Source organism: Ascidia mentula, chromosome 6 (assembly GCF_947561715.1).
Source record: "Ascidia mentula chromosome 6, kaAscMent1.1, whole genome shotgun sequence".
Taxonomy (NCBI): Eukaryota; Metazoa; Chordata; class Ascidiacea; order Phlebobranchia; family Ascidiidae; genus Ascidia; species Ascidia mentula.
This window is the reverse complement of record NC_138571.1, coordinates 12,344,077-12,370,070: the sequence shown is the minus strand read 5'-3', so window position 1 is coordinate 12,370,070 and position 25,994 is coordinate 12,344,077. Positions and strand designations below refer to the sequence as shown.

The window sequence follows — 25,994 nt, the reverse complement described above, 5'->3', positions numbered from 1 at the left end:
TTACTGGTAAACTTCGGACCAATACTGTAAATTGTTGCACGTTTGTGCTGTTTTTGTGGATTGTACTCGTCCCAGCAATTTTACGATACGTGCGTGAGTGTAATGGAATGGAGACAATAGAGTTGACGCCGGAGTTGGTCTTTGAGAGAGTCAGTGAATACGGTTCACCACCTGCTTCAATGCTCTCGGTAAGTTGAACATCAATACCTCAGTAAGCATAGGAAAGCTTACTGTTTTTGTTCAGTTTCTGTAGTATTTGTGAAACAGTTCGGAGGATTTCCTTGAAGAGACAAAACTGGTATTGTCCTTGTGGCATAAGCAATCTTGCTGACTGAACAATTTTCATTGCAATTTAAGTTATTTTCAAGCAAAAATTGAGCAGTGGCATTTTTGCAGCTTAAGGCAGTTTGCTATATGATACGCTTTGCATGCAATCAGTGTTCAATGCCTTAAATTTTTCAATAGTTTTTGTCCATTTTATTTGCAACAGAAATACACTTACATTAAAAGCTTTATGTTGTTCCTTTAACTTGAAAAGTGGTTTGATGCTTCAGGTATAGTGGGATTATGATGAAAAAGCGCAGTTTATGTAGCAACGTTTCTTGAAAGCAGGGTTTTTATTATACTTCTATTGCCAACAGTACAATTCAACTGGACGAAGCTCTTTAAGTGGCAGTGGTTCGTCAAGGAGGCATACTGACGGTTTCTCATCACCTCGCAGTGACCCAGCGTCACCACGGAAACGTACCATTTCCCCATTGGCATCTGATGGTGGAAGTGCAGCAAGCAGCAGAAATACTTCCATGGAGAATTCAGCACCAAAAATGCGCCATGACAGGGGTTACTATTCACTTGGGTCTGGAATAGCCAAGGCATCGCGAATAAAGAAAGCTCAGCAACAAAACAAGCCTTCGGATTATGGAGTCGCTATAAGCATCAAAGGCATTAAAGGTTAATATGTTTCGTATTGTGTTCTTTTTTTAGGTTGACTAATAATGGCTTTTTTGGGAGTTTAATATTAAGTCTCTCTCCCACAAAAAATGGTCAATTAAAAAATTTTAATTCGTGTAATGTTACAGGTCATCCATTTGTTATTCTGGAAGACAAGGAAAATCACAGGCACATGGTTCCTGCCCCTGATCCACCAGACTCTGCGAGTGACACCTCGTCTGATAAAAAACTACACAATGGACATGTTTCTGAGCCGGGTAAGTGTCTAGGTTTGAAGTGGCCCTACATGTATGACTGGCTTGGGTCTTCACAATGGCATATGTCTGTAGCTAAGTGTTCTTTAAGTTTGTGCAGTATGTTGTATTCCCAAAGTTGTGTGTTTTTTCAGATCTTTTAAAAACTGTTGATGTGTTTTTATATTTGTTAGATATTTGAACACAATACAAATATTTATGTATATATTAACATTTACAATTCAGCAAAAACTTGTCCTTGGGTATAGGGAGCAATGATAGTTTGTTTCTTTCATTTCAAAATTAGCAATTAAAGTTGTCACAAACCTGACAACCCACAAATCCATACTCCACTAAACAGCCTATTGATTATGGAATGCTTATAACTTGCTATAACTTCTCAAACGTTATGGAACCAATATCCCAAATTGGTGCAGGATGAAAGGGAAGCAATTGCTTTCCTTAATTACATCCTTTAACTGCAGGTTTGAAAAATGTCATTCATTTGGGCATCACACTCCTGCTGATGACATATTTGTGGTCTGTTATTATCCTTCTTGTTTATTCTCATCATTTGCCTCAGGCATATGTCTGAATCTTACTCATTATGAAGTTGCTGCAGCACCAGACGTTTACAATGGAATTAAACCAATCTGTAGAGGAAAAGATTGCATGAAAAGTTGTATTACAACTTTATTTTACAAATACCTTCCATCTTCTTGCTGATGTAATCGCAAGAGTTATATAAACAGCTAAATGATTTGCAAAGCCGTACAGTTACTCAATGATTATAACCACAAACGTGAACCCCATTTTGTTTTCATCTGAATACTCCATTAAATTGATATTATTTGAAGAAATTGGGTTAGTCTGAATTAACAGATCTGACTGTAACAAGAAACAATTTCCCAAGAAACTGTTTTTTTAGGTTTTAGTGTTTTGATTATTCTGTTCCTGTTCTCCTTTTTTTTTGTGTCCTCATAAGCAATTTTGTGCACAAACAAAAAACCAACAAACCAAGGAAACATGAAATACTTTTTATGTTCATGCAGAGGATACTTTGCCCAAAGCTCCACCTCGTCGATCAGGAACTCTCAACAAAGACTGGAAAACCAAACCATCATCAAACAAAGTTAACAAACCAGATTTGTCAAAACAAAAAGAACCAGCCAGAAACAGAGAACCATCTAAACGTCCAGCAACAGATCCAAGTTCATCCGAAAAGCTAGTGAAGGTTTGTTTAACGTTTTGCAAATTCTGACAAATATTTGCATTAAAAACAATAAGATCAGTATTTAGCTATGTAAACTTTTTGTTGACAAACCAAAAATTTCCATTTTTTTTCTATTAAATAAGAGATAAACCTACACACAGTACATCTTTATTTTATCCTTTATTAAATACGAGCTTTTGTTTTAGAAAAAAAGTTGCATATACAGTATAGTCCAGTCTATTTGGACCACAAGTTACTCAAAATGTTTTCTTATCAGCCTTCAGATGTAAAAGCTCAACAAAAGGCCCAAAGCTCCTCACCTTCTCTCCACATGCGTTCACCAAGAGCCCGAAATGCCCATGAGAAGGCAGCCACCGCAGGCCCTGTTGCAACACGCTCAAGAAGTCTGTCACCTAACCGTGCACTTGCAAATAGCAAGGCCAATAGGTATAGTTTATGACATATACAAAGCATAGCAATTTATACACAAACTATCCTGACTCAGTTTTGTTAAAGTTAGGGATAGTTTGGTGGAAAATTGGCATATATATTCCTCAAATTGTAACACAGTTGTTTGCAGGTTTTTGGTCTGGTATGTACATTTTTTGTGTGAATTTTTTAATTTATTGCAAGATTTTATCATTTCATTGTGTGTTGTAGCAACCAACAAACCCTCATGCAATATTACTGCAGCAGACTCTCAATGAAATTAGTGTTTACTATAATTCCATGCGCAAATGCTGAATAATTGATGCAATTCACTCGTATAAGACACAATTTTGGTGGTGTGGCAGTCATCTTCCGTATTAGTCTAAGTACAACTAACTTCCACAACAGGTCAAGGAGTATGTCACCACCAAGAAGAGGTCGTGGAAGGAAGGTTGATGATAACAATGTGCAACCAGTTTCAAACCTCATCGGCTTCTTTGAAACTGGACAGCCTGATAGCATGCCGGTATGAAATCGGGATTAAAGTGATGTTTTTGAAGTTTAATTGCGTTTTTTTGACAAAGAAGTATTTGGTATTTGTATATATTTCAGACTTGCAGTTTACGATAAATTTATGTTGAAGATATTTGTGGGCTTGTTGAAATATGTAAGGTCAAATACAGTTGTCAATGTGGTTTAAAAACCATTGCTCTTTTGGTTAATAAGAGGTATTTTATATTGTGCTATTAAGTGGCAATGTGCATTTAATTTATTTTATATATTTTTGCCCACTGTTGGTGGTAAGTAGAATTGCCAACTAAGTCCGAAAAAGATTTATATTTTTCTCATAATTTTGCAGGTTTCACCTCCACCTCAGGTAAGGTCAGGAAGACACACACAACGTCCAAGATATGAAAAACCAACAACAAGGTAAATTATGTTGCATTACTGCAATTGTTACAGAATGAAAAAAAGGAAAAAAAAAGGACAGCCTGTTTTAATTTTTTTATATCTGTTTTCTTTGTGAATCTAAAATTCACATGGAGCAATCGAAAACCTTTATAAAAAAAATTTATAACACTGCGCATTCAGGTCAAGTCTTCCAGCTTCTTTTGACCGACGACCAAGAATTGATAGCAAAGAGGTTGAAGTTACCCCGGCCACAAAGAAACCCAATCTTACTGTCACCACAGCAACTGCCCCTAATAAGCCTGGTTCAACACCAGCTGGCAGGTTTGAAAATAGTTCTACCTTCTGTTACAAGACAGACTTTACCTAACTTTACGGGGTTCTATAATTTTATGTTATGATATTTTTATTAGTATTTCTGGTTCAAAACTAACATTTAGGATTTCCAAATTATTTATCTGAATATAAATTTTATAATACTACAAAATCAACTTCAACCTTTCCTAAAATAAAAAAAATTACATGCAACAAAGTCAAACATTTACATTAAGTTCACAACATAAACTGAATGTTCCATTATGTGTGCAGGTATTTTGCCATTACATCACCGGCGACGAAATCCCCAACCAAATCGCCATTCAATTCCAACACCATCCCACATATCGTCCCCTTGAAAACGGAACAATCCCCATCTCGATTATCTTCCTCAACAACATCCTCTGATACTGGATTATCGACTGACGAAGGAACTTTAAACATCATGAGCGACGATTCACGTTCATTCGCCGACCGTTCAAGTGACACCCATGTGCGTCTTAGCAGTCCCAAACCTTGGCAGAATCCCAACCAAGGTACAAAGTCCCATGGAGTAGCTGCAGAATCGCTCACGAAACCCAGCTCTTTACTCAATAAACCAAAAGGTAGGATGTAGTTTGTTTTTCTGTGGAATTTCTACCTAAATTTTTTAGGTTGTTTGGAATAGTTGAAAATCTGTTTAGTGGAAGAAATGTTGGTCCTGTCGATTGTTACAAATATGTATGTGTATGAAACAGGTTGTTTTCTTTCGTTTAGCTCTAGGGTAGTTAAAGTTATATGGATTTAGTATTTACTCCCATTTTGTTTGATGCTAATCCTTTGTTTAATGTCGGTTTCAAACTGGAATTAAATATTTCCTGACTAAAAATTGCAGAAACAAATGGCCAAAGCAGAAAATCCTGAAATTCAAATTATATTTTGCACTGGTAAATTTACATATTGAAAACTATTCTGGCCCGATGCTTTGCAGGATATAGACCAGTTAAACCTGTTATAACGCGCATGACTCAAAGACCTGATAACAAACGACAACAATACTTTCCACTTCGTGCATCACCAAATAAGACAGGTGAATTTGGGGTTGCGCACGCTTCAATGCAACTGTTTGCAGGGCACTAAGGGCAGCTTGCATTGTCTGGAGAAATCCCACACCGACAAATTTTATGTCCCTGTTTGTAGCTTTTTGTGTTCTGTCACAACTTGCCATGCATGGCTCCAACTAAAGTTTTTACAGTAATTTTGTTTTGTTGAATGATGATGACATGAGCTTATTGTACACACAGAATTTTTATCAGAGTTTCTTAATTTTATCACTCTATAATGTTGTTGTTTCAGTATAGTCAAAACTCGCTTGGTTGTTTTAATTTGTTCAAACTGTGATGCCAAAATTTGATTTTGATGACCTTGTACCTTAAACAAAACAGCCTATTTTACCTCAACTATAATTACATTAAAAAAACTTATGTCCTATTTTAAGATTATTGGTATATATATACTTATTGGAACTAACTTTTAACCAACTACATGTTTTGCTCTTGTTTGTAAAATTACCTAAATTTTTGCATTATAACGCATGGGTGAATAAGTGCTAACCATTTCGTATAAATGGAAAATAAATTCCGATTACTTTGTTCTTATACAACTTACAAACATACTAACCTGGGTGTGCTCTTCCTTTGCTTGCAAGGCCGAACCAAAAGAAGTTGGGAAAAGACTGCTGAAAAGGCACTTGCCAATGAGCGTAAAGTCGTTCCAGTGCAAACAAAAAACACAGAAATAGTACCCATGAAACCGAAGACAAACCTGCATCCGGTTTTAGCCAGAAAAAACTGGCGAACTCTCATTTCAAATTTTGACTTATTTCTGCCACCTTTACCACCAAAAAACAATGTCAGTCGACGCTGGCAAAGAGCTGCTGCTCAAGCTCTGGAAGAAATTGTAGAGCCAGTTGCTGTTCCCCGAGATACTTTAGTGGATCTATCCACATTGACAGGTTTTTTCCCTTTCTGTGTATAATCCTAATTCAAAGCAAAAAAATGTACGTAGCACACCTCAAAACTCTTTTGGTTGCCTTAGGCCCCATTTTCAAATAACGTTACAATAACCACTTTCATCTAAAACAACAGCTAATATCTTGCATGTTTATTTAACATTGGAGACCTGTTAACAAGTGTCAAGCATGCTTGGAACATTTGTGTGTAATAGAAAAATCAATTGTTTCAAATGTTCCAAGAAACCGAACGTACTGACCTGGCACCGATTTCAAGCATCCAAGAGGAACAGATTGTCCCTGAGGTTGCCAAGAGCCCCAGATTATTGTTCTCGTCTGTAAAAGGAGGTTACAACTTCTTTTTTTGCTGCCTTTATGACCATGTGTTTATAATTCCTTTGGCTCCAGCCTAAACCGTACTTAACTAAAACATCCCAGAAAGGCACTTTAAACCCAACAACCCACTCCAGGGACATTTAAACCTTGTTAATTGCTGACAATAGGACACTGCAGTGGTTTTAATGAAATTAATTCCTCGTTGAATGGCCGACGTGTGCCGCAGAATGTACGAGTACCAATAGAGAGCCACTTAACCTTGATTTTATAGACGGCAAAAGGGGTGGTACATCTTTGCTGGATTTGGTTCAGCGTATGACAGACAAAAAAACTCCTGATGCAAAACCTGCCAACAAATCTTCTTTGGTGTCCCACCTTTCTCTAGGTGATTACTCCTGGTTGAATCTTACACAATGCAGATTTGAATCTTTGACATATTTTTTTAAATTTTAAATTTTTTTTTTTGTGCTGAAACATTTGTTTTGACGAAATGTCACAGAGTACAAAAAGACTACTGACGTAAAAGGTCCCCAAAGCAGAACAACAACAGGTGAAAAATATGCGCTTGCATTTTTTCTAACACAAGGCAAAAAAAAACTAAACACTATACAAATGCTCAGCGAGCAAATACAGCTTTCGCCATGTTGTCGAGGACCTCATAGTACCTGAAACAGTTGCAAAATCCCCTCCACGCTTGCCCAAAGAGACTGCGTTAAGAGGTGACCTAGTGCCTGAGCAATAACTGATCAGCCCTTTTGCTTGATTTCTGCTTTTGCTGTCTTTTTGATTGACAGGGTTGCTTAATAACCAATGATTTTTGTGTAGCTTTGATTTTGTGTGCCTGTGGCAGTGTTTTAGGATTTTTTTGTGAAAATTTGTTTTAGAAAAATAGATGCTTTTGTTTTTGCAAGAAATAAATAAATTATTATTCATATATAACCACAATTTTCGCTGCATTGAAATGTGCAGTGATGGGTATAATGGATACTGTAGCCTATTAATTTAAATCATTTTTATTGTTCATGTGTTTGTGGTGAACAGGAGCAGTAACAATACTTTTGTAGTGGAGTATTTGGCAAAAAAATGGGTTTATGCCAATAGCTCATCTGCACAATTTACATTCTAATTGATAAAATGCACGAATGTTAATAATTTTAGTTCTGCCCAAGTTACAATTGGGAAGTTAACAGTTTTTATGCATTTGTTTTAAGTAGAAATGTGTGTTTTAATTTAGTAATTTTATTCTAAACTGTAGTTGTTTTGAATCAGGTTGTGTGTGTAAGTATCATATTGTGGTTCCTAATTTTCTGTGCATGGCTGTAGTTTTTGTTTTTTGTGCTAACTTTAAAGTTTGTTCTTTACATGATATTAGCTATGCTTAGATTAATGTGATCATATGAAAAAAAATTAAAAAAGCATGATTTGGATGCATGAAAAAAATGCATAACAGCAAGTTGTAGAAATATTTGAAAATTACATAAAATAAGCTAAACTTTGATATGCTGAAAATTTGATTCAACTAAAAATTTGATTTCACTGAAAATTTGCATCAACCAAAATTTTATTTAAACAAAAATTTAATTCAATTATTTGTCAGTTTGCTGATCGAAAAATAAAAACATAAATCTTGCACAACTCCTGAAAGCTTCACTATGGCAGTGCCTTGCAAAATTTTAATCTTCTAATTTTGATTTTAAGAAGCAAAACCAACCAATGGTGAAAAACCCAAGGATACACTGAATGTTCCCAAGACAGTTGTAAGCACTGCCAAGATCATGGGTCCAAGCAGGCAACTTCTCCGAAAAACGAGAAGAAAACGAAATGCCCAAAAGCTTGTTGACTCTACTGGAAGAGGTAAAACGCTGTTGTTAATTCTTTCTGTGCTGAAATAATTCTCACCATTTCATTTTGAAAAACTTTTTTAAAAAATTATAATTTAGAGATCAAATCATTTCATCAAATTGTGGTTGTTGCAACCAGTGCATGTTTGCATGTTGGACAATTTGAACTCTTGTTTTTTGTACAGTTCATAGTATTTTTTTATCTGTATTATACCTGTTGCAAAAATTACTTTGAAACATCTGAAATAATTGAACTAAAAGAGTTAAAGCTAAAAGTAAATCCTGAGTGCACATTTGATAATTTTTTTTATTGCATTTATTTGCAATCCTGCCTCTGTCTTGCCCTAATGTAACCCAACATTCCCAGCTTACAGTGGAAGTGAATACAGTGAATCAGAATACTCTGATGCTGATTCCCTCAGTGCACCACTCCACATCACAGATGATGAAATTGAAGCGGAAAATGTAAGTTCATAAATTTTTTGCAATGTTGTGTTTCTTTGTAGAACTGCCTGCAGTTATTGTTGAATTGTGACATAACAAGAATGGAATGTGTTTTCAGTAAAATGTGCCTACTTGAATTTTGACTCCCATTGTTGTGCATGTATAAGTGTAGTGTAGTAAAACAAATGTGCTCTCAATTTAATAAAACAGGTGCATATTTTATGTAATAATATACACATGTACCCATTTTGCAGGCGGCTGATGTAGAAGCTGAAATTCCTAGAGATAGAGAACCGACTTCTCCAGTCAGGTAACACAATCTAGGACATGTAAAACTGTGTAATATTTGCACTTTGAGGCAAACCTAACATGATGAAATTTGGGAAAAATTTTAAAAGATGAAAATCATGTTGCTGTTAGGGTGGTGTTTTAATCAGTTACTAAAATTGCCAGCGAGGATAGAGCTGTTTGTCCAAAGGTTATTTGATCAAAACCCTACTTAATAACGGATCCACATACAGGGAATATTACCAAATTGCTTCTGCAAATCTTTTTGATGAATGTTCGAATTTGTGCTTAGAAAGTTCGCCAAAGGGCAACCACTGTTGAAATGTTGAATGCGACCATTGTGTTTTTGCGTCCATACTTTCCCGCACTTCTTTATACAATTCTGAATAACACGTATTTGTCGCCCACAAAGTATCACCGGTAAATTCTGTAAAAGTAATAAACGAAAAAAAGAATTTTGCGATTAAGCCATGTCCACACAGGGAGACCCGTATGTGAAAAAAAAACGCCTGTAATTTGTAGCTTTGGAAAAGATATTGCACTTCCAGTACAGCATCTTGTAGCGTGTAATCCAAAAAACACCCTCACGTTGTGGTAACTGTCCCACTTTGCTTTGTCCGCTCCATCAGCAAAACGCCTTCGTTGTATCCAAACATAACATCTCGACACAAACCGGTCAACGTTGCAATGAAAACATTCGGTGTAAGATATGGGCGGAAGCCAGGTCCTGTATAAACAAGTTAGCCCGCACGTAGGTGCGTTATCTCGTCTACCGCACAAGTGCCTTGTTGTTCATGCCAAAGCCCTCGGGCCATTGAATGCGGTTTGCGGGAATGGGATTGGTTGGCAGCTCGTCGAATTTCTCTTGCAATGCGACTTGGGCGGTTGGGAATTTTTTGTCGAGGACTTTTTCGTTTTTTTTTTTTTAAGTGTATATTGCGCTCTCGCAAGAATGCAACGCTAGGGAACTGTTTCAGTTAGCCTTAGGTCATACGATGTCGTAATTGCAAGTTGCAATTCAGAGCGTATGTGATATATTTTTGTGGCACCAAAAGTCTGTTCTCAGCGTTGTAAAACGTCGTATTGTACACACTCTATCAGACGAGACCAAATACTAATAAAAGCTCTGTATACCGCAGTCCCTTTATTTGAGCTTCATTTGATATTCCACGATACAACATACCACACACCACATGTGGGTTTATTTATTCTCGCTGACGTAGCCATCATAATATTGGATTTTACGTAAAATACGTATTTGTGTTCATTTATTACGCAGCGAAACAATGGAATGAATGCGGTTGGATACATTTTAAGCAGTTATCTTAAACTATGTGTTTGTACCTTCTCACTCCCTATTTGCATTCGCATATGGAATACGTACACCCATCATTAACCACCAAAACAAAATGCATCTTGTTTCGAATTTTACATAAAATCGAAGCCCAAACCGATGTACGCGAACCCTAATCCCACACTTCCCGTAGAATTCACTCTCACGAAGACAGCGGCACTTCATAGCTCCTCTCTGGAAGCTTTATTGCTGTGAAATACCTATTCGAGCACCTTTTGACAACACTTAACTTCCCGACTTGTCTGTGACCGTATCCATGATGATATGATATCGCTCTTCACATTGGCGCCACAATGCGTTTTTGCGTTTTCGTTTGAATTAATATTCGCGCGATCTGATTGGTTGCCTTTGGGCAAATGCGGTTTTCCGTTCTTTACGTGGGAAAAGAGGGAAAGACTAATAGGATCATGATTAAGAAAGACTACATTAAACCTTTATTCGGCGGTTTTTGTGGTACAGAACACCCATATAGCAGTCGAACCAGTTTGTTCAAGGTACAAATCCGTGTACAAAAACTGTTTAAAATATTATCATTCAAGTTGATGTGTAGAAAATTTGAAAACTCTTAGAAATCGAGCGTTTAGTTTATATTTCTGCCCTCTCAAAAATCTCGGACTTTCCAATGGTTTCGTGACGTCATACATACCCGTAACGGAACTGTTCAAGAAAAAAGCGCAATGCCAAGTAACGTATGTATAGATTGGTCAGTGGTACCAAAACTGTTCAATAGACACTCCCTCTCTGCTGGTCGTAACCTCTGGGAGCTGCTAAACATACAATTGTGGTTGTCTGTACAGTTTAACAAGCTATTTATTTGTGTTGCAGTACCGTCAGTACGGGAGACGAATCGCGAAAGTCCCACAAACGGACATCCAGCATCGTTTTCGGCAAGATCAGCAGTCAGAACGTGAACAAGGTGAGCTGAGAAATATGAGTTAGGAAGTATTTCGACACGGTCGAAACCGCCTTGAGCCAACCCAACCTCACACAGGAAATCGTTATGTTATGAAAAAACGGTCCGTCTGTTAACTTACAGGGAAACTGGTGTTTTCAGTTTTTGAATGTGTAAATATTAAACCCGTCAAAAATATTAATATCAAGGTATATATCTCTATATACTGCTGCCATCATGTCCACACATCCATATTGGTTTTGTCGCGTCACTGCATTTGTAATGTACAGGTGATATTTGCACAAGTTTTTGAAACCCTTGACAGTTCATTTCTTACTTGTCCCAGCGAATTGCTGAACCATGGTGTAATGCCTTTCCACAGCTTTTTTTCATAAAACACCGAAACCTTATACAACTAAACCATTATACGACTCATAAAGACAACAACTGTTGCGAATAACGACCGTGTGAATTTGGTTTTCCAACGGTAATGGGTTTGTAAAACCACACTGCCTTGTTCCAAAGGGCAGCCTTGCATAGTAACTTTCTGTTAATATTCAATCTCTACTTCGTCAAATCATAAACGCCTGTCTCGAATTTGCAGAAACACGAGGACGAAGTGGACGGCTCGACAGCGCCGACTGTGGCCGAACTACAACAGCATATTTCCGATTTACGTGGAACTGTAAGGGAGCTGCAAACCAAAGCCGACGTGAGTGTACCGTATTTATTCTGCTTTATGTATCTTCCATTGCGGAGTAAAATAAATGTAACGATTGGCGTCAATTAGAGCATTTATACCAACCAGAATTTTCACTGCAAAGTCATAAATGTTAAAGAGTTCAATGGCAACGTTTAGCCAACAATGTTAAACTTTGTAACTTTCGCCGTGATTGCTAGCAAGTATGTGACGTAACAATGAATACAAGTAAATTTGAACGTGTATAGTCGTATTGTTACGACCTTCCGGTCACGTCAGTGCAGTTAGTGACAACTCATGTATCTAACCGGCTGTATAAAATGTGCAAGATTTCAGTGGCAATGTCTACAGCATGATTATCACAATTTCGCTCTTTAGCTCTTCACAAATCATTTTTTTCTGTATATAGTGAAGCAACAAGCGGTAAATCAGAGGTTCGTTGCTTCACTATATACACCAAATAAAGTAATTTGCTGTCACATATGAATAAACAATGCCTAACCAAGGGCCAGATCCATCTTACAGATAATAAGCAAGTCCAACCTCAAATTATTCTTCATTTTTTAAACAAAATGTCAGTAAATATGCATAGAAGTTGTAATACTTTTATGTTTTCTTCGCTTTTTAGACGAACCTGGACAACTTCCAATTGCTCAAAGATCTCCAGCAGAAGTTGGATGCGGTGGAGAGAGAGAACCAGAAGTTGGAGGATGAGATCCTAGAGGGAAGGAAGATCCTCAAGGATCTGGAGAAGAAGCTCGAATCCGCACAGGATGAGATTCAAAACCACAGACAAAAGTAGGAATTCCCCTGAATACAATGTATCTACATAAGTATCTACTCATTACCTGGCACATGTCATGTTTTTATACCCTTATATTATAACCCTATCGAATTTGTACATATCGCAACATAAACTATAGGTAGCTTGTTTAGGGAGGTTTAGACACAAAATCCTCTTAATTGCTGGCATGCCAAATTTTCAACAAAACACCCAATAAATATTTTGGGTTTGCAGCCAAATTCCGAAATGCCACTACCATGGATATGAGCTACATGTTTTTGAAATAAGTGTGAAAAAGATCTTAAAATAACGTCTAGTACGCGCCAGTACCCCTAGTTTCTTCTATATCATTGCCCTAAGTTACCCCATCCCCGTCAGCAACCCAAATTGCATCCTTGGAAAAGCGCCCACATGTCCAAAATAGTCCAACTAAACCACTTTCCAAACCCACAAAGCCTACATTTCACCACCAAGTCGATATTTATTATTTCAGTGAACGTCGTGACCGCATCATTAAACAACAGCAGGCGCAGGAGTTGAACGATTTACGTTCTGAGTTGTCGGAACTCGGCGATGCGCTGGAAGAAGCTAAATCCGGAGCGAGGGAGTCGAAAACGGACGAAGCCGAACTCACCGAGGTAAACTTTCGTTTCTGAGAACTTTCATTTCCCCTGTAAGAACACCTGGATTCCTTGTACAAAGTGAAAGTTGTGAAGGGAAACTTAGTAACGTTTTCATCCGCTGTGACGTAAGGCAATTACCCTTGCTTGTGTTGTCAGCTTCTTCAATGACAAATCTCTCAAAAATCAGGGTTAACATGAAAGTGGTCGTTAGCTCGTTGGATTGTGGACCAACTGTGTTCCATTAAATTCTAATAATTTTATCCCAAAAGACTTCTAAACCAAAGCTCATGTGTGCCAAGGTTAAGGCTCGACTTGATTAATCATCCCACGCCAAATGATTTACGAGTTCACCTTTTAATACCGTGAGTGTACAAACCTGTACTAGGACTAAGCATGCCGACACGCATTCATTACCATTGTGGTATAATTTGTATACACTGCGTTCATAGGGTTGAACGGCTCTGGGCCTTTGGCGGTTCTCCGATATGGTTTCGCGGACTTACTGCAGGATCCGCAGAACCCATTTTAAGCGTCGCTGCTACTGATCTTAATATATTTCGATTTATACATCGTGCTGATGTAAGAATTTTATTTTTTGTCGCAGGAGTTGGAACGACTACAGAAAGCCTACGATTGTCTCCAGAACGAACAGAACCAAAGAGAAAGCTCTCTTGCCAAACGAGAAAACGAGATCATGGTTCTTCGAAAGGTTACACAAACACAACAGTCTGTTACCTAACTTCCATCAGTTATTGCGTTTCGCTGGTTGTATACAAAACTTTATTCACCATTGTGCCGCCCGTTTTTGTCCCCAAAATTCTGTTTTAATCAACAAACAAATATTTCTGGATTGTTGGGCTGCTGTGTATCTTTCTGTATGGTGTTCACAGGATGGCTCCAATACTGTTCACTTTTACCATCGTACAAAATTTTTGGGACTAAAATCGGGCGGCAAAGTCATGAATAATGTTTGTGTGATAACTTTTACCCTCGTACAAGAGAATGACCAATTACTGTAACATCACCCCTACTTGTTGCAGGCATTGCGCGATGAGTCAGACGCCCATGATGAGGAGGTAGAGATGATGAGGAAGATGCACGACGACCTCCTCTCCCGCCTCCGAGATGAGCTAGAGAACCTGAGACAGGTTTGTCCTCCTGAAGAAAACTCTTCTTTTTCACGTGGGAAAAACTCCGTGATCCCAAATTCTGATCCTCATCTTCCAGGAGAGTGCGAGTGCCGTTGAGGCAAGACCTATCTTGGAGGAGCAAGTGTCTGCTCTCAAGGAGGAGATCGTTAAGATGCAGGAGCTCAGGGATCGCGAGAGCTCGAGTTCAGATGAGGAGGATAGTGATGAGGAAAAATCCTCAAATCGACGTCGTGCTGAGGAACACATTAAAGATAACAAGAGCTTCCTCCGAAAAATCCAGGAAGAGCTAAAGGTAAGATTTCAGGAGGACGGTTTTAATAAATGTGAAGATTCGAATCTGATTATTTTGTTGCGTGCTTGATTCCCGCATTGAACTCCAATCCACTTCTAATTGACTTTTGTACAAAACTTTTGTTGAAAAATGTGGCCAACTCGTAGAAAAGTACGTAGAAAGTATGTCGGAATAATTTCGTAGCATTTGGCTATTGTGTTTTCTTGAATCCCCTTTCTTTGCGTCAACGAAAGTTTGCGAATATATTATTTTGGTTATTGTATTTTGTGCTGTGAAATTGCAGAGTGTAAGCATTGTACAACCATCAGAAGGTCAAATATTTAGGATTAATCTAAAATACTCTTAAAAATATTATTGTGTGAATAAGAATTAAAACGCTTTGACCGAAAGTAGCAAAATATGAATCAATACAAAGTGAAACGCGAATATTTGCAAGGCCATGATAAACGAGCTTAACTACATTAGCGTTTTACAAAAAATATAATCTTATCATCACCCTTTACTTCAAACAGGCCGAACAAGCCAAGTCGGCCGACCTTCAGCACGAGGTCAACTCGCTACAGCGAAAACTGACCCATGCGAACGACAACAAGTACCACACAGACCGCATAGACAAACTGACACAAGAGTTGGGCGATGCAAAACAGGTTGGTTTTTCGTTGTGTTATGGCATTTTAAAGCAATAGTTAACCCAGAGGATACCAAACATGGCTTCAAGACAAACTGTTGTGCCATTTTTACATCTTTGCAAGTACTTTTATTCGTTGAAGCAGCTTTACAAATTGTAATTAAATAATGTCTTGCAGTGAAGCTGCAGCCCTACCAGGGACAAAACGCAGTTTGGTTTGAAGATTTAACATGAGAAAAGTGCAAATTATAACCTTTAAAAGCACGAATCTCCCACCATTTTGTAACGTACAAGTGTTTCGCCTCTGCATGAAAATTTGGAACCACTGAGTTGACCTTATGCTACAAACAACCTGGTTTTCTGCTTGGCTCGACGAAACGATTTTTTTAAATTTCCTGTTTTTTAGGAGAAAAAGAAGTTGGAAGGATCTCTCGCATCCCTGGAGCTTCAGAAGTCAACTCTGAAGAGCCAGATGCAGGAGGCGAGGCAGGAGCGGGAAGACGGAGAAAGAGAGGTACTTTTTTTCTTCTCTTTCAGTGCAGACTCCGGTCCAAATGTTTTGCGCAAGGTTAAGGTTTCCCTGCAGAAAGTTTCGGGTGTGGCATTTTGTGCATAGATGATGCAAGTGTGAAAATGTGTTGGTTTTAGGTGACTTCATTTTATTGAGTTTTTGATTCAAACAGATCAGAACTTTGGAGTCTGACGTCACACGCCTCAAAGGTCGAATTCAAGAACTTGAAAACGATTCCGAACGCCTCAAGAAGGAGCTCAGTCGCACCAGGCGTCACCTAGAGGTTTGTCTTGACATCTTGCGCATTTCAGATTGTTTGACAATTAATTGTACAAATGGCCTTTGGGGGGTGTACTGTTTTTTAACAGTTAATCCGGATTTAAGTTGATTCGGATTTAAAGCAACTTTGGAGCAATGCATATCATGTATAGCATTGTAACCTCGTCAAAAACAATGTACATATTTCACTCAGGGCCCTTTAAAGTGTGCGAACAACAATTAACACCAGAGTAAAATTTCCGCGATCCCCTCGTGTTCGGCACAGTCATTTAATGTTTGGATATATTGATGAAGCAGTAATCTTAATGACAGAACTACAATAATGCGCTCACTTCGTTGACCTTTAAACTTCAGTTAAACTTCTGTATTGGTCGTTGTGAATTACTACAGTAAAAACATGTGTATGACATTGATGCACAGTTTTTTTTGATAGATAAAATTCGCTTTACCACTGCCACAGTGTTGCGACCACCTGTTTGGGAAAACCTGTTCTCGGACAAATTTCCAAGCATGTGTTATAGAGAGCATTCACATTAAAAACTAAGCGAATGTCACTTCTAGGCTCAAGTTTGCGACTTGGAACACCAACTAACTGAATCAGATCGCAATCTTTCCGAACTGCAAGCCCAGAAAGCAAATCTGGAAACCTCTCTTTCCGAAGTCAAGGTATCGTTGGAGATTTTGCCAAAACCAGGCGGCTGTTTTTGCTTGCACGTGTGCGCCCTAACCAACGTAGATTTCTGCAGTGCGGTGGTGTGCGGTGTGCAAAAAAATTCACCAACACTATTATTTTATTGGTGGAATGCGCGCTTTGGTGATTAATGTGCACAGTATACAGTGAATTTGTTCTGTTTTAAGATAGTCTAGCCTTTTGCTGATGTTTTTATGATGGTAATTTGCGGTTTTGGTAAAGGTTAAAAATAAAGATGAAAGGAATATCTTTTACATACGATTACATGCATGAGCAAAACTGAGCTAGAACTATTTAAAAACTGCAATAGAACCTTGATTTCTATCCCTTGTTTTTCACATTTTGGCTTAACAATATAAACCGATATTTCGCATCAGTGCAACATCCCCACTGCACATATATTTGTATTACTATTGAATGCATCACCAACCACGATTTGGTTTACAATCATGACGTCACCTTCACACGTCTTGACGTCATCATAGACGTCGCCTTTTGTGTTGCCATTTAGCAAAAAATTGGGTACGGAATCGTACCGAATCGATTCCTTCTAACAGCAAGCATGCGCGGCGACCTCTAACCTTTGACCCCAGGTCGAAAAGCTGTCCCTGCATGATCTTGAGCGACAGAAGCTCGACCTCGAGCGCGCCCTAGCGGAGCAAACGGAGCTTGCCGCTCGCCGCAAGATGGAGATCGAGCAACTAACCGAGGAGGTAGTCTGCAGCGCGTGTGCATCTGTCCGTCATTGTGCCAGTGCCTGGCAACGGTTGCTACGGCCCGGCTTCGAACGTCGCGCGCCACGGTTGGCCGCGCGTGACGTATGCATGTGACGTAATTTATGTTTGGCATGCATGGTGGCTAAGTTTTCTTTTAACTGCTGTCGTGTTTTTTTTCTCAACATCCTGTTTCTCTAACACAATGTAATTAAACACAGTGTGTGTTTGTTATGTCTGTGGAAGTTTAATGTTTAACGTTTGGGGTTGAATCGGTAACCGGGTTTTGTTAGTGCTGTGTTTTCTAATGGAACATTCTTACCATCACCTCTGTAACTCTTAAACTTTATAATACAACCAACTCCCCACTTTCAAACTTAATATTGGGTTAAAATCTTTTCCGACTTTCTGATCCATGAGTGCGTAAAAATCAGTGTTTAAATTCCTCATTCCTTCATTTACATGGAACTGGTTTCTGTCGGGTCCTAATTCGACCCCAGAGTTCCAACCACTGCCTTCACCAGCCTGCTTAAACTGACCCTGGCGCCTAATACAGTTAAGGCGCCTTTCCACTGCTTCAACTGGCGACGGGACGAACGAAACCATTGAACATCTGGAGGAATTCAAGCGTAACGCAGCTCGGGAGCTCGACTCCTTAAAGGCAGACGTGGAGGCGAAGGCTAAGGCTCTCCGTGAATCTGATCGCACCAATGGCAAGCTCCAAGAAGAGGTAACGGATTGTGTTTTGTAGTTAATATGGTTTTGAAGATAGGTGTTAAGTGTGATAGTGTATATTGCGTTAAATAGGATGTTGTTTTTTTGATTCGGATGGTTTAGTTTATATTTGGGTATTGTTACCGACCTTACAATCGGCAAAAGATTATGAAAAATTTTTATTGCATTTTTATATCAATGCGATTGACAAACCTGATGCAAACGATTCGCAAAATAATTTACACTTAAAACGAGTTACAAAATATAACATCAGTTCAACCTGAAAACGTAACAGCTGTGACCACTAAATACTGAACAACTGATCGCCCCTTTACGAAGGTGTTTTGGTTTGTAAGAATTTGGGCTTCCACGTCAAAATAAAAATGTAGCGTGTCCAATAATTTTCTTGGTGAAAAATGCAGCCATTTCCTTCACCACCAGGATAAAAATAAACAAAGAATAATCGTCAGCATGTGAAGCATACAACCAATTGAGCTTCCAAAATTCTTACGTAATGGGATTTCCATGCAAACAAAATTTCTTCTGCAGCTCCGGAGAATGGACTTGGAGCTTGAGGAGGAGCTCAAAGAGCGGGAGGCAACTGTGGCGGAGTACAAACAAGTGGAGAGGACTCTTCATGAGGTGGAAGCCAGGATTGCTAGGAGCAACCGCGAGAGAGAGGAGAGAGAAAGGGAAATCGAGAAACTGCAGGTCCGGATAAATTGCCATTTCGGACTATTTGTGTTTAACGATTATTTAAATGCTTTTTCGGATAAGAGAAAAAGAGTTCCTGTTTAGAGCGATCGAGTGGCACCAACACTACGTCATACATTTGCTTTTAAATTCAAATCTACGTAAATATTTACTTAGGGTTGAACCCCTCTTGTACTATACTGTTCCTGTCAGGCATATTACACTTGAATTCTGGCCTTATGGCAAAAGAAACGTCGAGAATACAGTACGTTAATTTTATGCCAGAAGATCAGTTTGTTTTAAGACTGTTTTTAATTTTTGTTAAGGTCAGCAGCAACGCTACAGCGACGCACCCAAAAACAAGTTAATTATTCTATGATTAAAAAAGTGCACAAAATGCCTTGCGACACGCAGAGTGCCTTATAGCCTTGGCAACACAATTAGATTAAAAAGACAATCTCTTCCGCAGGGAATTCTTTCTCTCACGGAAGATGGAAAACTAAACTTGGAGGAAAAGCTGGAGTCGTTCGAAGACGAACGGAGGGAGTTGAATCGACACATCCACGAACTCCAGGAGGATGTGAAAGATAAAGAGATGGAAATAGATGAACTAAAATGCAGAGTGAGTTGATTCTTATTTTAGAGAAACAGGCATTTTTATAGTTTAGTTTTAGGGGTTGCGTTTTTGTCTTTATCACGTTTTGATAAGGCGCTTTTTTGTAATTTCTCATTTTGAACGAACAATAAATAAGCAAAGTGGAGCCAATAATATGAATCGTGTAAGCTGAAGACAGATGGCCACTGTTTCGACCTAAAAGGTCTTAAATTTAGGTCGAAACAACGGCCATCTGTCTGCAGCTTGAACAATAGATAGTTCGCAACTGAGACAGGCATATTACAAATATTTCAGACGCAGAATTACAGTAAGCGCTGCTTTACATGAGTATGCGGTTCGTTGTGCTTGTTTGTGAGAGAGCTTGTCAAATTCTAAAGAAGTATATATGATCGATAAAACGGTATATAGTCACTTATCGACATTATCAGTTGCAAAGGATTCAGTGGAAAATTACGGCCAATGATAATATAACCGCAAACTTTGCAGACGACCAACTTTGTAATGCAGTTTCACTTTCTTCTTATTTCAGAAGGCACACAAAAATGCGCTTGACAAATCGTGGGCTTTTCAAATCGAATTTTCCGCTAGAGTATTGTCCGCTTGAAAATATATCAGTCGACTTGCGTCCTCGCATTTCTTTTAACTCAACCGACCGATCTCCACGTTATCTTGAAACCCCGCAGATCAACACCGCCGCCGCAACTACGTCATCGGATGACGAGTCACGCATCAGTGAACTTGAGCACGAACGCAAAATGGCGGAGATGAAGATCAGTGGATTAAAGCAAGCGCTCGAAGCAAAACATGCTGACTTTGAGGATGGAGAAGTTGTCAGACTGAAACTCGAAGACAAGGTTTGTGATTTCAGCTCGTACAGATTGGGAGTGAGTTACTCATTTCAGACGCATGAGTGAGTTACTCATTTCAGACTCATGAGTGAGTTACTCATTTCAGACTCATGAGTGAGTTACTAATTTCACACTCATGAGTGAGTTACTCGTTTCAGACTCATGAGTGAGTTACTCATTTCAGACTCATGGGTGAGTTGCTCATTTCAGACCCATGAGTGAGTTACTCATTTCAGACTCATAAGTGAGTTACTCATTTTTTCGTGTGCACACGCATTTTACTTTGCACATTATTAGAGTTTTTTTTATGTTGCGACCTACATAGGAACGTTGCATTAACATAACATTTATTTGCGTTAATTTTTTTGTGGTAATAAAATTTATTCAAAACCACCAATATCAAATCAATTGAAATATAAATTTTGTGAAAAACATTAAAAAATAAATTTTGTGGCGTGAGCATGAAGTAGACTCACTTTTCCAATCCGTAACATCCCCCAAAAAGCTCCAAACGTCTAGTTCTTCCCACAGTACGGAGTGTATCAGATGTCGTGTTGGATGACTATCTTTGTTGAGGATAAGACAGGGGCGTCCATCATCTGACATTACAAACACATGTATTAAAATGATACTCGACACAACAACGTTTGCCATACATATGTTTAATAACCGCCGGAGGTCAGATGACACAACCTTCTTTGAAACGTAAAACCCTAAAAACGCCCGTTTGCATGACAACAATCGTCAAAAAGATTGTTAAAACAAACAACGTTTCTTGCAGATAAAGCAGAGCGACTTGAAATGCGAAGACACAGTGAAGCAACTCCGGGATGTCGAAAAGAAGAGGAGGTTGGCCGCCAAAGAGGCGGAAGACCTCACCATCGCCCTCACTGAAAAAGTTGCCTCACTGGATGAAGCTCAGCGTAAACTCCGCCGACTCGATACGCAGGTAAGATTTTATCAGTGTCTATGCTGTATTTTAACATTAGCTTTTATAGTTCATTTAACAAGTTATATCAGAGAAAACCCAAGTCATTTTTCATTATGTTGTTTCTGATTCATATATTTCGCCTATATATCAATAAATAAATATATATATTAGACACTGAATCAACAATGTGCCAAAATGCTGAGGGGGAGGTTCTGACACCAAAACACCCCCCTAGATCCGCCACTGACACTGATGACGCTTTTAACAAAGCAAAATAGATTTGTCTAACTTAACAAGACTGACAGATAGTAGATATATCAGAAACTACACAACGACATGACTTAGGGTTTTCTCTTTTATATAACTTGTTAAAAATCAGATACCAAGTCTTTGATGCCTATATCACTGTTGGGAGATTCCTACACATACTTAAAGAGTTCATTTACCTTGTGGTCTTCTGCGCAAAAATAAACATGATTTGAGATTTGCCATTGTTTAAATATTAAAGAGTTATTATGCCGTAACATTGCTCATTATGACGTCACAGATGTCAGACATGGAAGAAGCGGCGACTCTGGCCACCAGCATCCGCTTGGAGCTCGACAGAGCGAAGAAGAATCACCTCCAGGAGGTTCAACGACTCCGGGAGGAACTGAGAGAAGCAAATAGCAACCTCTCATCTGCTGAGGGATTAATCTCAACCCTTGAACAAGAGGTTCGTATAATGAAGAAACTGTTAGTTTTTCAAATTCAAATGAACCCTTTTTCATCACAATGTAATGCTTGCGCAATTGTATTCAAACAGTTTCTGGTCCCACTATATATCAATAGACCGCAATGACGTTTACTTAACCCATTTCTACGTTTGCTGTATGTCTGATTGCGCCGATAATTATCACATCTCTACACTTTTGCACGCACAGTTCATTCACGTCGTAGCTTTTCGCGCTGTGAGCTGCATACAGATGGCCACTGTTTCGACATATAAGGCTTGGTCTGTATGCAGCTCACAAAATTCATATAACTGTATCCATGCTTATTTTTTTATTTAATTGGATTTACAAATCCCGTGCGTAATCGAACACGTGGTTCTATGCAGTTGCGTGACTACGAAGACCGTTATCAACACGTGGCCGCCGAATCGATGGAGCTCGAACGCCAGAGAAGAATAGCCGCCAACCAGGCGGTGGAAGCACAGAACGAGGCGAGAGACAGAGCTCGAGGTTTGACTGTCGCAGAGGACAAACTTCGCAAGGCCGAAGAGGACGTAAGTTTACATTTTCTGTGGGTTTTGGATTTGTCGTTACGTATTTTTTATCGGTCGTGTATTTGTTGCTAGAGAATTTTGAATTTGCTGTATTGCGTTGGGCAGTATTGGTGGTTTGCTGGCTTGTTTTAAATCTGTATCCACAGATTGCTTTTCTGTTGGATCTTTTAATGCGCACTCCTATTTGATTGCAATGGTAAATATCATTCCTTGACACAGTGTAAAAGTTAGGAATATGACATACGGGTGTCTACCAATTCTAAGCATAAATACAACCCAAAGTGCTACAATGAATCTCATATTCAGATATTCCAGCTATTTCTCCAAACCATTTTCAATTTAACTCAGAGACAGTTTGATCTGTCAATTATTTATTCTAAAAATTGTAGGGTGTTTTCTTTGATATATACAAATACGAAACTTTAAAGCTTTTAAAACTTAAATGGATATTTTGTATTGTTTGCCACCAACTATGCTCAATTAAATATGTCACATGACGACGTAACACGTAATTGCTGAAACTTTATATATTGTTTTGACACACCGTGTTATGTTTAGCTTGCGGAAGCAGAAAGGCGGACAGACGAACTGACCAATCAGCTTCAAGATGCAGTAAATCGTCGCCGGGATACAGAGGCCACGTGCATTGACGTCACGTCACGCTTGGATGAGAAAGACCGTGAGTTGGAGGAAGCCAACAAGTTCATCCAGAAACTGGAGGACGAGGTCTGTGTTAATATGTGTGATATTTATCACATGTATATAGATTGTTGGTGACGTTTGTGGTAAATGTTTCGTTAATCGATTTAAACTTAAATTTTTTGGGGCCTTTTTTGAACGATTTTTTTGCTTGGTTGTTATAAGTGAACCATATTTATGTTTGTCATTGGCAGTTTCGTCAGTACTGGTTTAATGGAACCAACAATGCCCCCCAGAATGCAAAAAAATGTACATAAGCCATGGTGCCCAATAATAATATATTTTAAATGAGCTACAGACACCGCCATTGTCCAATTCATATCATACGTCATAAACCGCCATTGTTGCGTCACAGATGAAAGGTGCGGGCCTGGTTAGCGACGAAGCAAGACGCGCTCTAATGGATTTGGAGGAGTCCAGAAAAGATGCGATTGATGAGACGTCTTTGCTTCGCCGGGAAGTGGAAGACTTAAGGAGGAAGTTGGAAGAAGAGGAAGACAAGGTGGAAATCCTCAGGAATCGGGTAAGTGAACTTTTGTAGGTTCGGTAAAAGAAATGGTATTGATCTACGACATGTACGTATGGGTCTGTTGCTCGTTTTTGGGGGGTTTTGCCATTCTAGGATTGCTCTTATGCCATGCCTATTACTTTTTTAATACCATTGTCCCACAGTGCTTGTGGTTGTATTAGTAGCGCAACATTTTGCGTTTTGCGTTTTTTAAGTGCTTTTTATAGAAAAACACGTGACCCTTTAGTCGCCCACGATTGGACGCTTTTGTCAGCGGCCATCTGCTGCAAACCAAACCTCAAACTTACTTACACGTTTAGCTTGAAGAAACGGACAACGCACTACGACACGAGCACGACAAAGCCAGCCAAGCGGAACGGGCACGTGACAAGGTGGCGCACGAATTGCACGAATCACGTGCCGAGTTGGATGGGAGGATCAACGCCCTACAGCAAACCCACGATTCGTTGTGTGATATGGAACAGAAGGTTCGGATTGTATGTTTCACGTTTCAAAACCGTAAACCGGTCGTTTATTTCTCAACATTTCTGCTTGCCCCGCTTTGCGGCGCGTGTTTAAAACTGTAGGAAATCAAAGATTCCATGCGAGTGCATCTAAAATTACGGCAAACTTGCCGTTTTTACTATTTTTCTTAAATTAAAAAAGCAGTGTTTTTGAAAGTAAGGCTTCTCAAAATTGCCATGGAGAACGGATGTTTGAACGTAAAGAACCGATCTTTAGGCCTACATATATCTACTAACTGTATTCGTCATTATTTTGATAAACAACATCACCTAAAAAAGTAACAATCTTGCATTTTGTACTAATGAAACCTGGAATACTTTAAACAACAATATAAGAAAACAGTTTGAGAAAAGTTTAACGTAACACGAAAATCGTGTACTCTGGTTTGATCTGCATTGTTATATTATAAAGCATTGTTTATTGTACTAACCGTGGCAAGCAAACGAAAAAAGATTTGGTAAACGGATTTAACAAACACAGTTGTCTGTCTCGCACAGCTGAGCGATTACGAAGCAAGTCGAAACCAGACTTCGCAAAACTTGAGCAAGGCTGAGTCTGAGAAGGTGGCGGCAGGCGACAAAATTGAACAAATCGGAGACGAACTTCGAGACACGCGAGAAAAACTACGGAAAACTGAGGACGAATTATCGGAAGCTGAAGAACAGGTTGGTGGTGATTTTGTGGAAAGTGTTTGTATGGCGGGAATATGTTGTGCATGAGGTTTGTGTGTTCGAGTTATAGCTGTATACGTACAAATGTTTGATAGAAGTCGTTTTCCAAGCCTGTATAAAAATACAAGCTGAAATACTCCAAAACATTCTTTAGTTCCGAAAAATAGTGTGGACATTGAACTTACATTAAAAATATTTACAAAAATTTTGTGGAAAATATAAAAATATATAAAAAAAAACCAATATAGAATAAATCGTATCTAGATTTTATCAAAATTTTACGATTCCATCACAACAGGTATACTATATATAGCATTTATTGAAACACGCATACGTACAAATAAATTTCCAACTTTTTTTTACAGTTCCAATCAACCCGTGAAAGATGCGAGGAACTCCAGGAGGATCTGGAGGCGGATCGTAAGAGGATAAAGCTCCTGGAGAAGGAGCTGGATCACCTTAAGGAGGAGCTCGCAGACCGAGAATACGAGAATAAGAAAGCGGACGAAAAGAGGCAGACGCTCGACGACCAGGTGACATCATAGTTTGTGACGTCATTGTACGGTTACGTATGAAAATTTTGTGAAAATTGGTGATAGTTGATTGAAATTTTTGATTTGAACGGAAATCTCTTGCAACGTTGTATCCTGGTTCCGTCTGATTTGAAGGTTATTTCCCCAAAACGCCTTTCCACAATTTTTCGCTCGCGACTTTATTTACATATTTCATAAAAACAGTAAAGGCCTAACTTTGATGAAACGACTGAACAAATGCTAGAATGCTGAAACAACAATGCATTCATTTTCTCCATGTTTCTGTGTCGTGCGTATACTCTGTCACCAAGAAAATTCATGGTGCGACCACCAGTTTGGAGTAATTGGTGCTATGGTGCTAATGGGTTACCAGAAATTCAGAAAAACAAAATGTTAGTTTTCGAAACAAACGATGACTAGTT

The 25,994-nt window shown here is 38.8% G+C and overlaps 1 protein-coding gene across 2 annotated transcripts in view; it reads left to right on the top strand.

Moving 5' to 3' along the window:
• Positions 1-25,994, top strand: part of LOC145905452 (uncharacterized) — a 55,285-nt gene continuing 29,291 nt past the window's right edge. The window contains exons 1-41 of one of the 2 annotated variants that reach the window (XM_082992657.1): positions 1-188; positions 642-951; positions 1,080-1,208; positions 2,237-2,418; positions 2,675-2,844; positions 3,235-3,352; positions 3,686-3,756; positions 3,919-4,059; positions 4,324-4,655; positions 5,738-6,043; positions 6,284-6,388; positions 6,648-6,761; positions 6,876-6,926; positions 6,997-7,095; positions 8,075-8,230; positions 8,585-8,682; positions 8,916-8,971; positions 11,129-11,219; positions 11,800-11,907; positions 12,524-12,693; positions 13,173-13,317; positions 13,907-14,011; positions 14,343-14,450; positions 14,530-14,745; positions 15,258-15,392; positions 15,780-15,887; positions 16,057-16,167; positions 16,725-16,829; positions 17,448-17,567; positions 18,124-18,297; positions 18,831-18,992; positions 19,444-19,596; positions 20,274-20,444; positions 21,220-21,387; positions 21,917-22,084; positions 22,469-22,636; positions 23,195-23,362; positions 23,691-23,858; positions 24,164-24,331; positions 24,866-25,033; positions 25,405-25,572. In XM_082992657.1, the coding sequence (XP_082848783.1) occupies positions 108-188; positions 642-951; positions 1,080-1,208; positions 2,237-2,418; positions 2,675-2,844; positions 3,235-3,352; positions 3,686-3,756; positions 3,919-4,059; positions 4,324-4,655; positions 5,738-6,043; positions 6,284-6,388; positions 6,648-6,761; positions 6,876-6,926; positions 6,997-7,095; positions 8,075-8,230; positions 8,585-8,682; positions 8,916-8,971; positions 11,129-11,219; positions 11,800-11,907; positions 12,524-12,693; positions 13,173-13,317; positions 13,907-14,011; positions 14,343-14,450; positions 14,530-14,745; positions 15,258-15,392; positions 15,780-15,887; positions 16,057-16,167; positions 16,725-16,829; positions 17,448-17,567; positions 18,124-18,297; positions 18,831-18,992; positions 19,444-19,596; positions 20,274-20,444; positions 21,220-21,387; positions 21,917-22,084; positions 22,469-22,636; positions 23,195-23,362; positions 23,691-23,858; positions 24,164-24,331; positions 24,866-25,033; positions 25,405-25,572 (6,045 nt within the window). In that variant the 5' untranslated portion in view covers positions 1-107. The remainder of the gene's footprint in view (positions 189-641; positions 952-1,079; positions 1,209-2,236; positions 2,419-2,674; positions 2,845-3,234; positions 3,353-3,685; positions 3,757-3,918; positions 4,060-4,323; positions 4,656-5,737; positions 6,044-6,283; positions 6,389-6,647; positions 6,762-6,875; positions 6,927-6,996; positions 7,096-8,074; positions 8,231-8,584; positions 8,683-8,915; positions 8,972-11,128; positions 11,220-11,799; positions 11,908-12,523; positions 12,694-13,172; positions 13,318-13,906; positions 14,012-14,342; positions 14,451-14,529; positions 14,746-15,257; positions 15,393-15,779; positions 15,888-16,056; positions 16,168-16,724; positions 16,830-17,447; positions 17,568-18,123; positions 18,298-18,830; positions 18,993-19,443; positions 19,597-20,273; positions 20,445-21,219; positions 21,388-21,916; positions 22,085-22,468; positions 22,637-23,194; positions 23,363-23,690; positions 23,859-24,163; positions 24,332-24,865; positions 25,034-25,404; positions 25,573-25,994) is intronic. The other variant, XM_082992658.1, reaches the window with a different exon arrangement.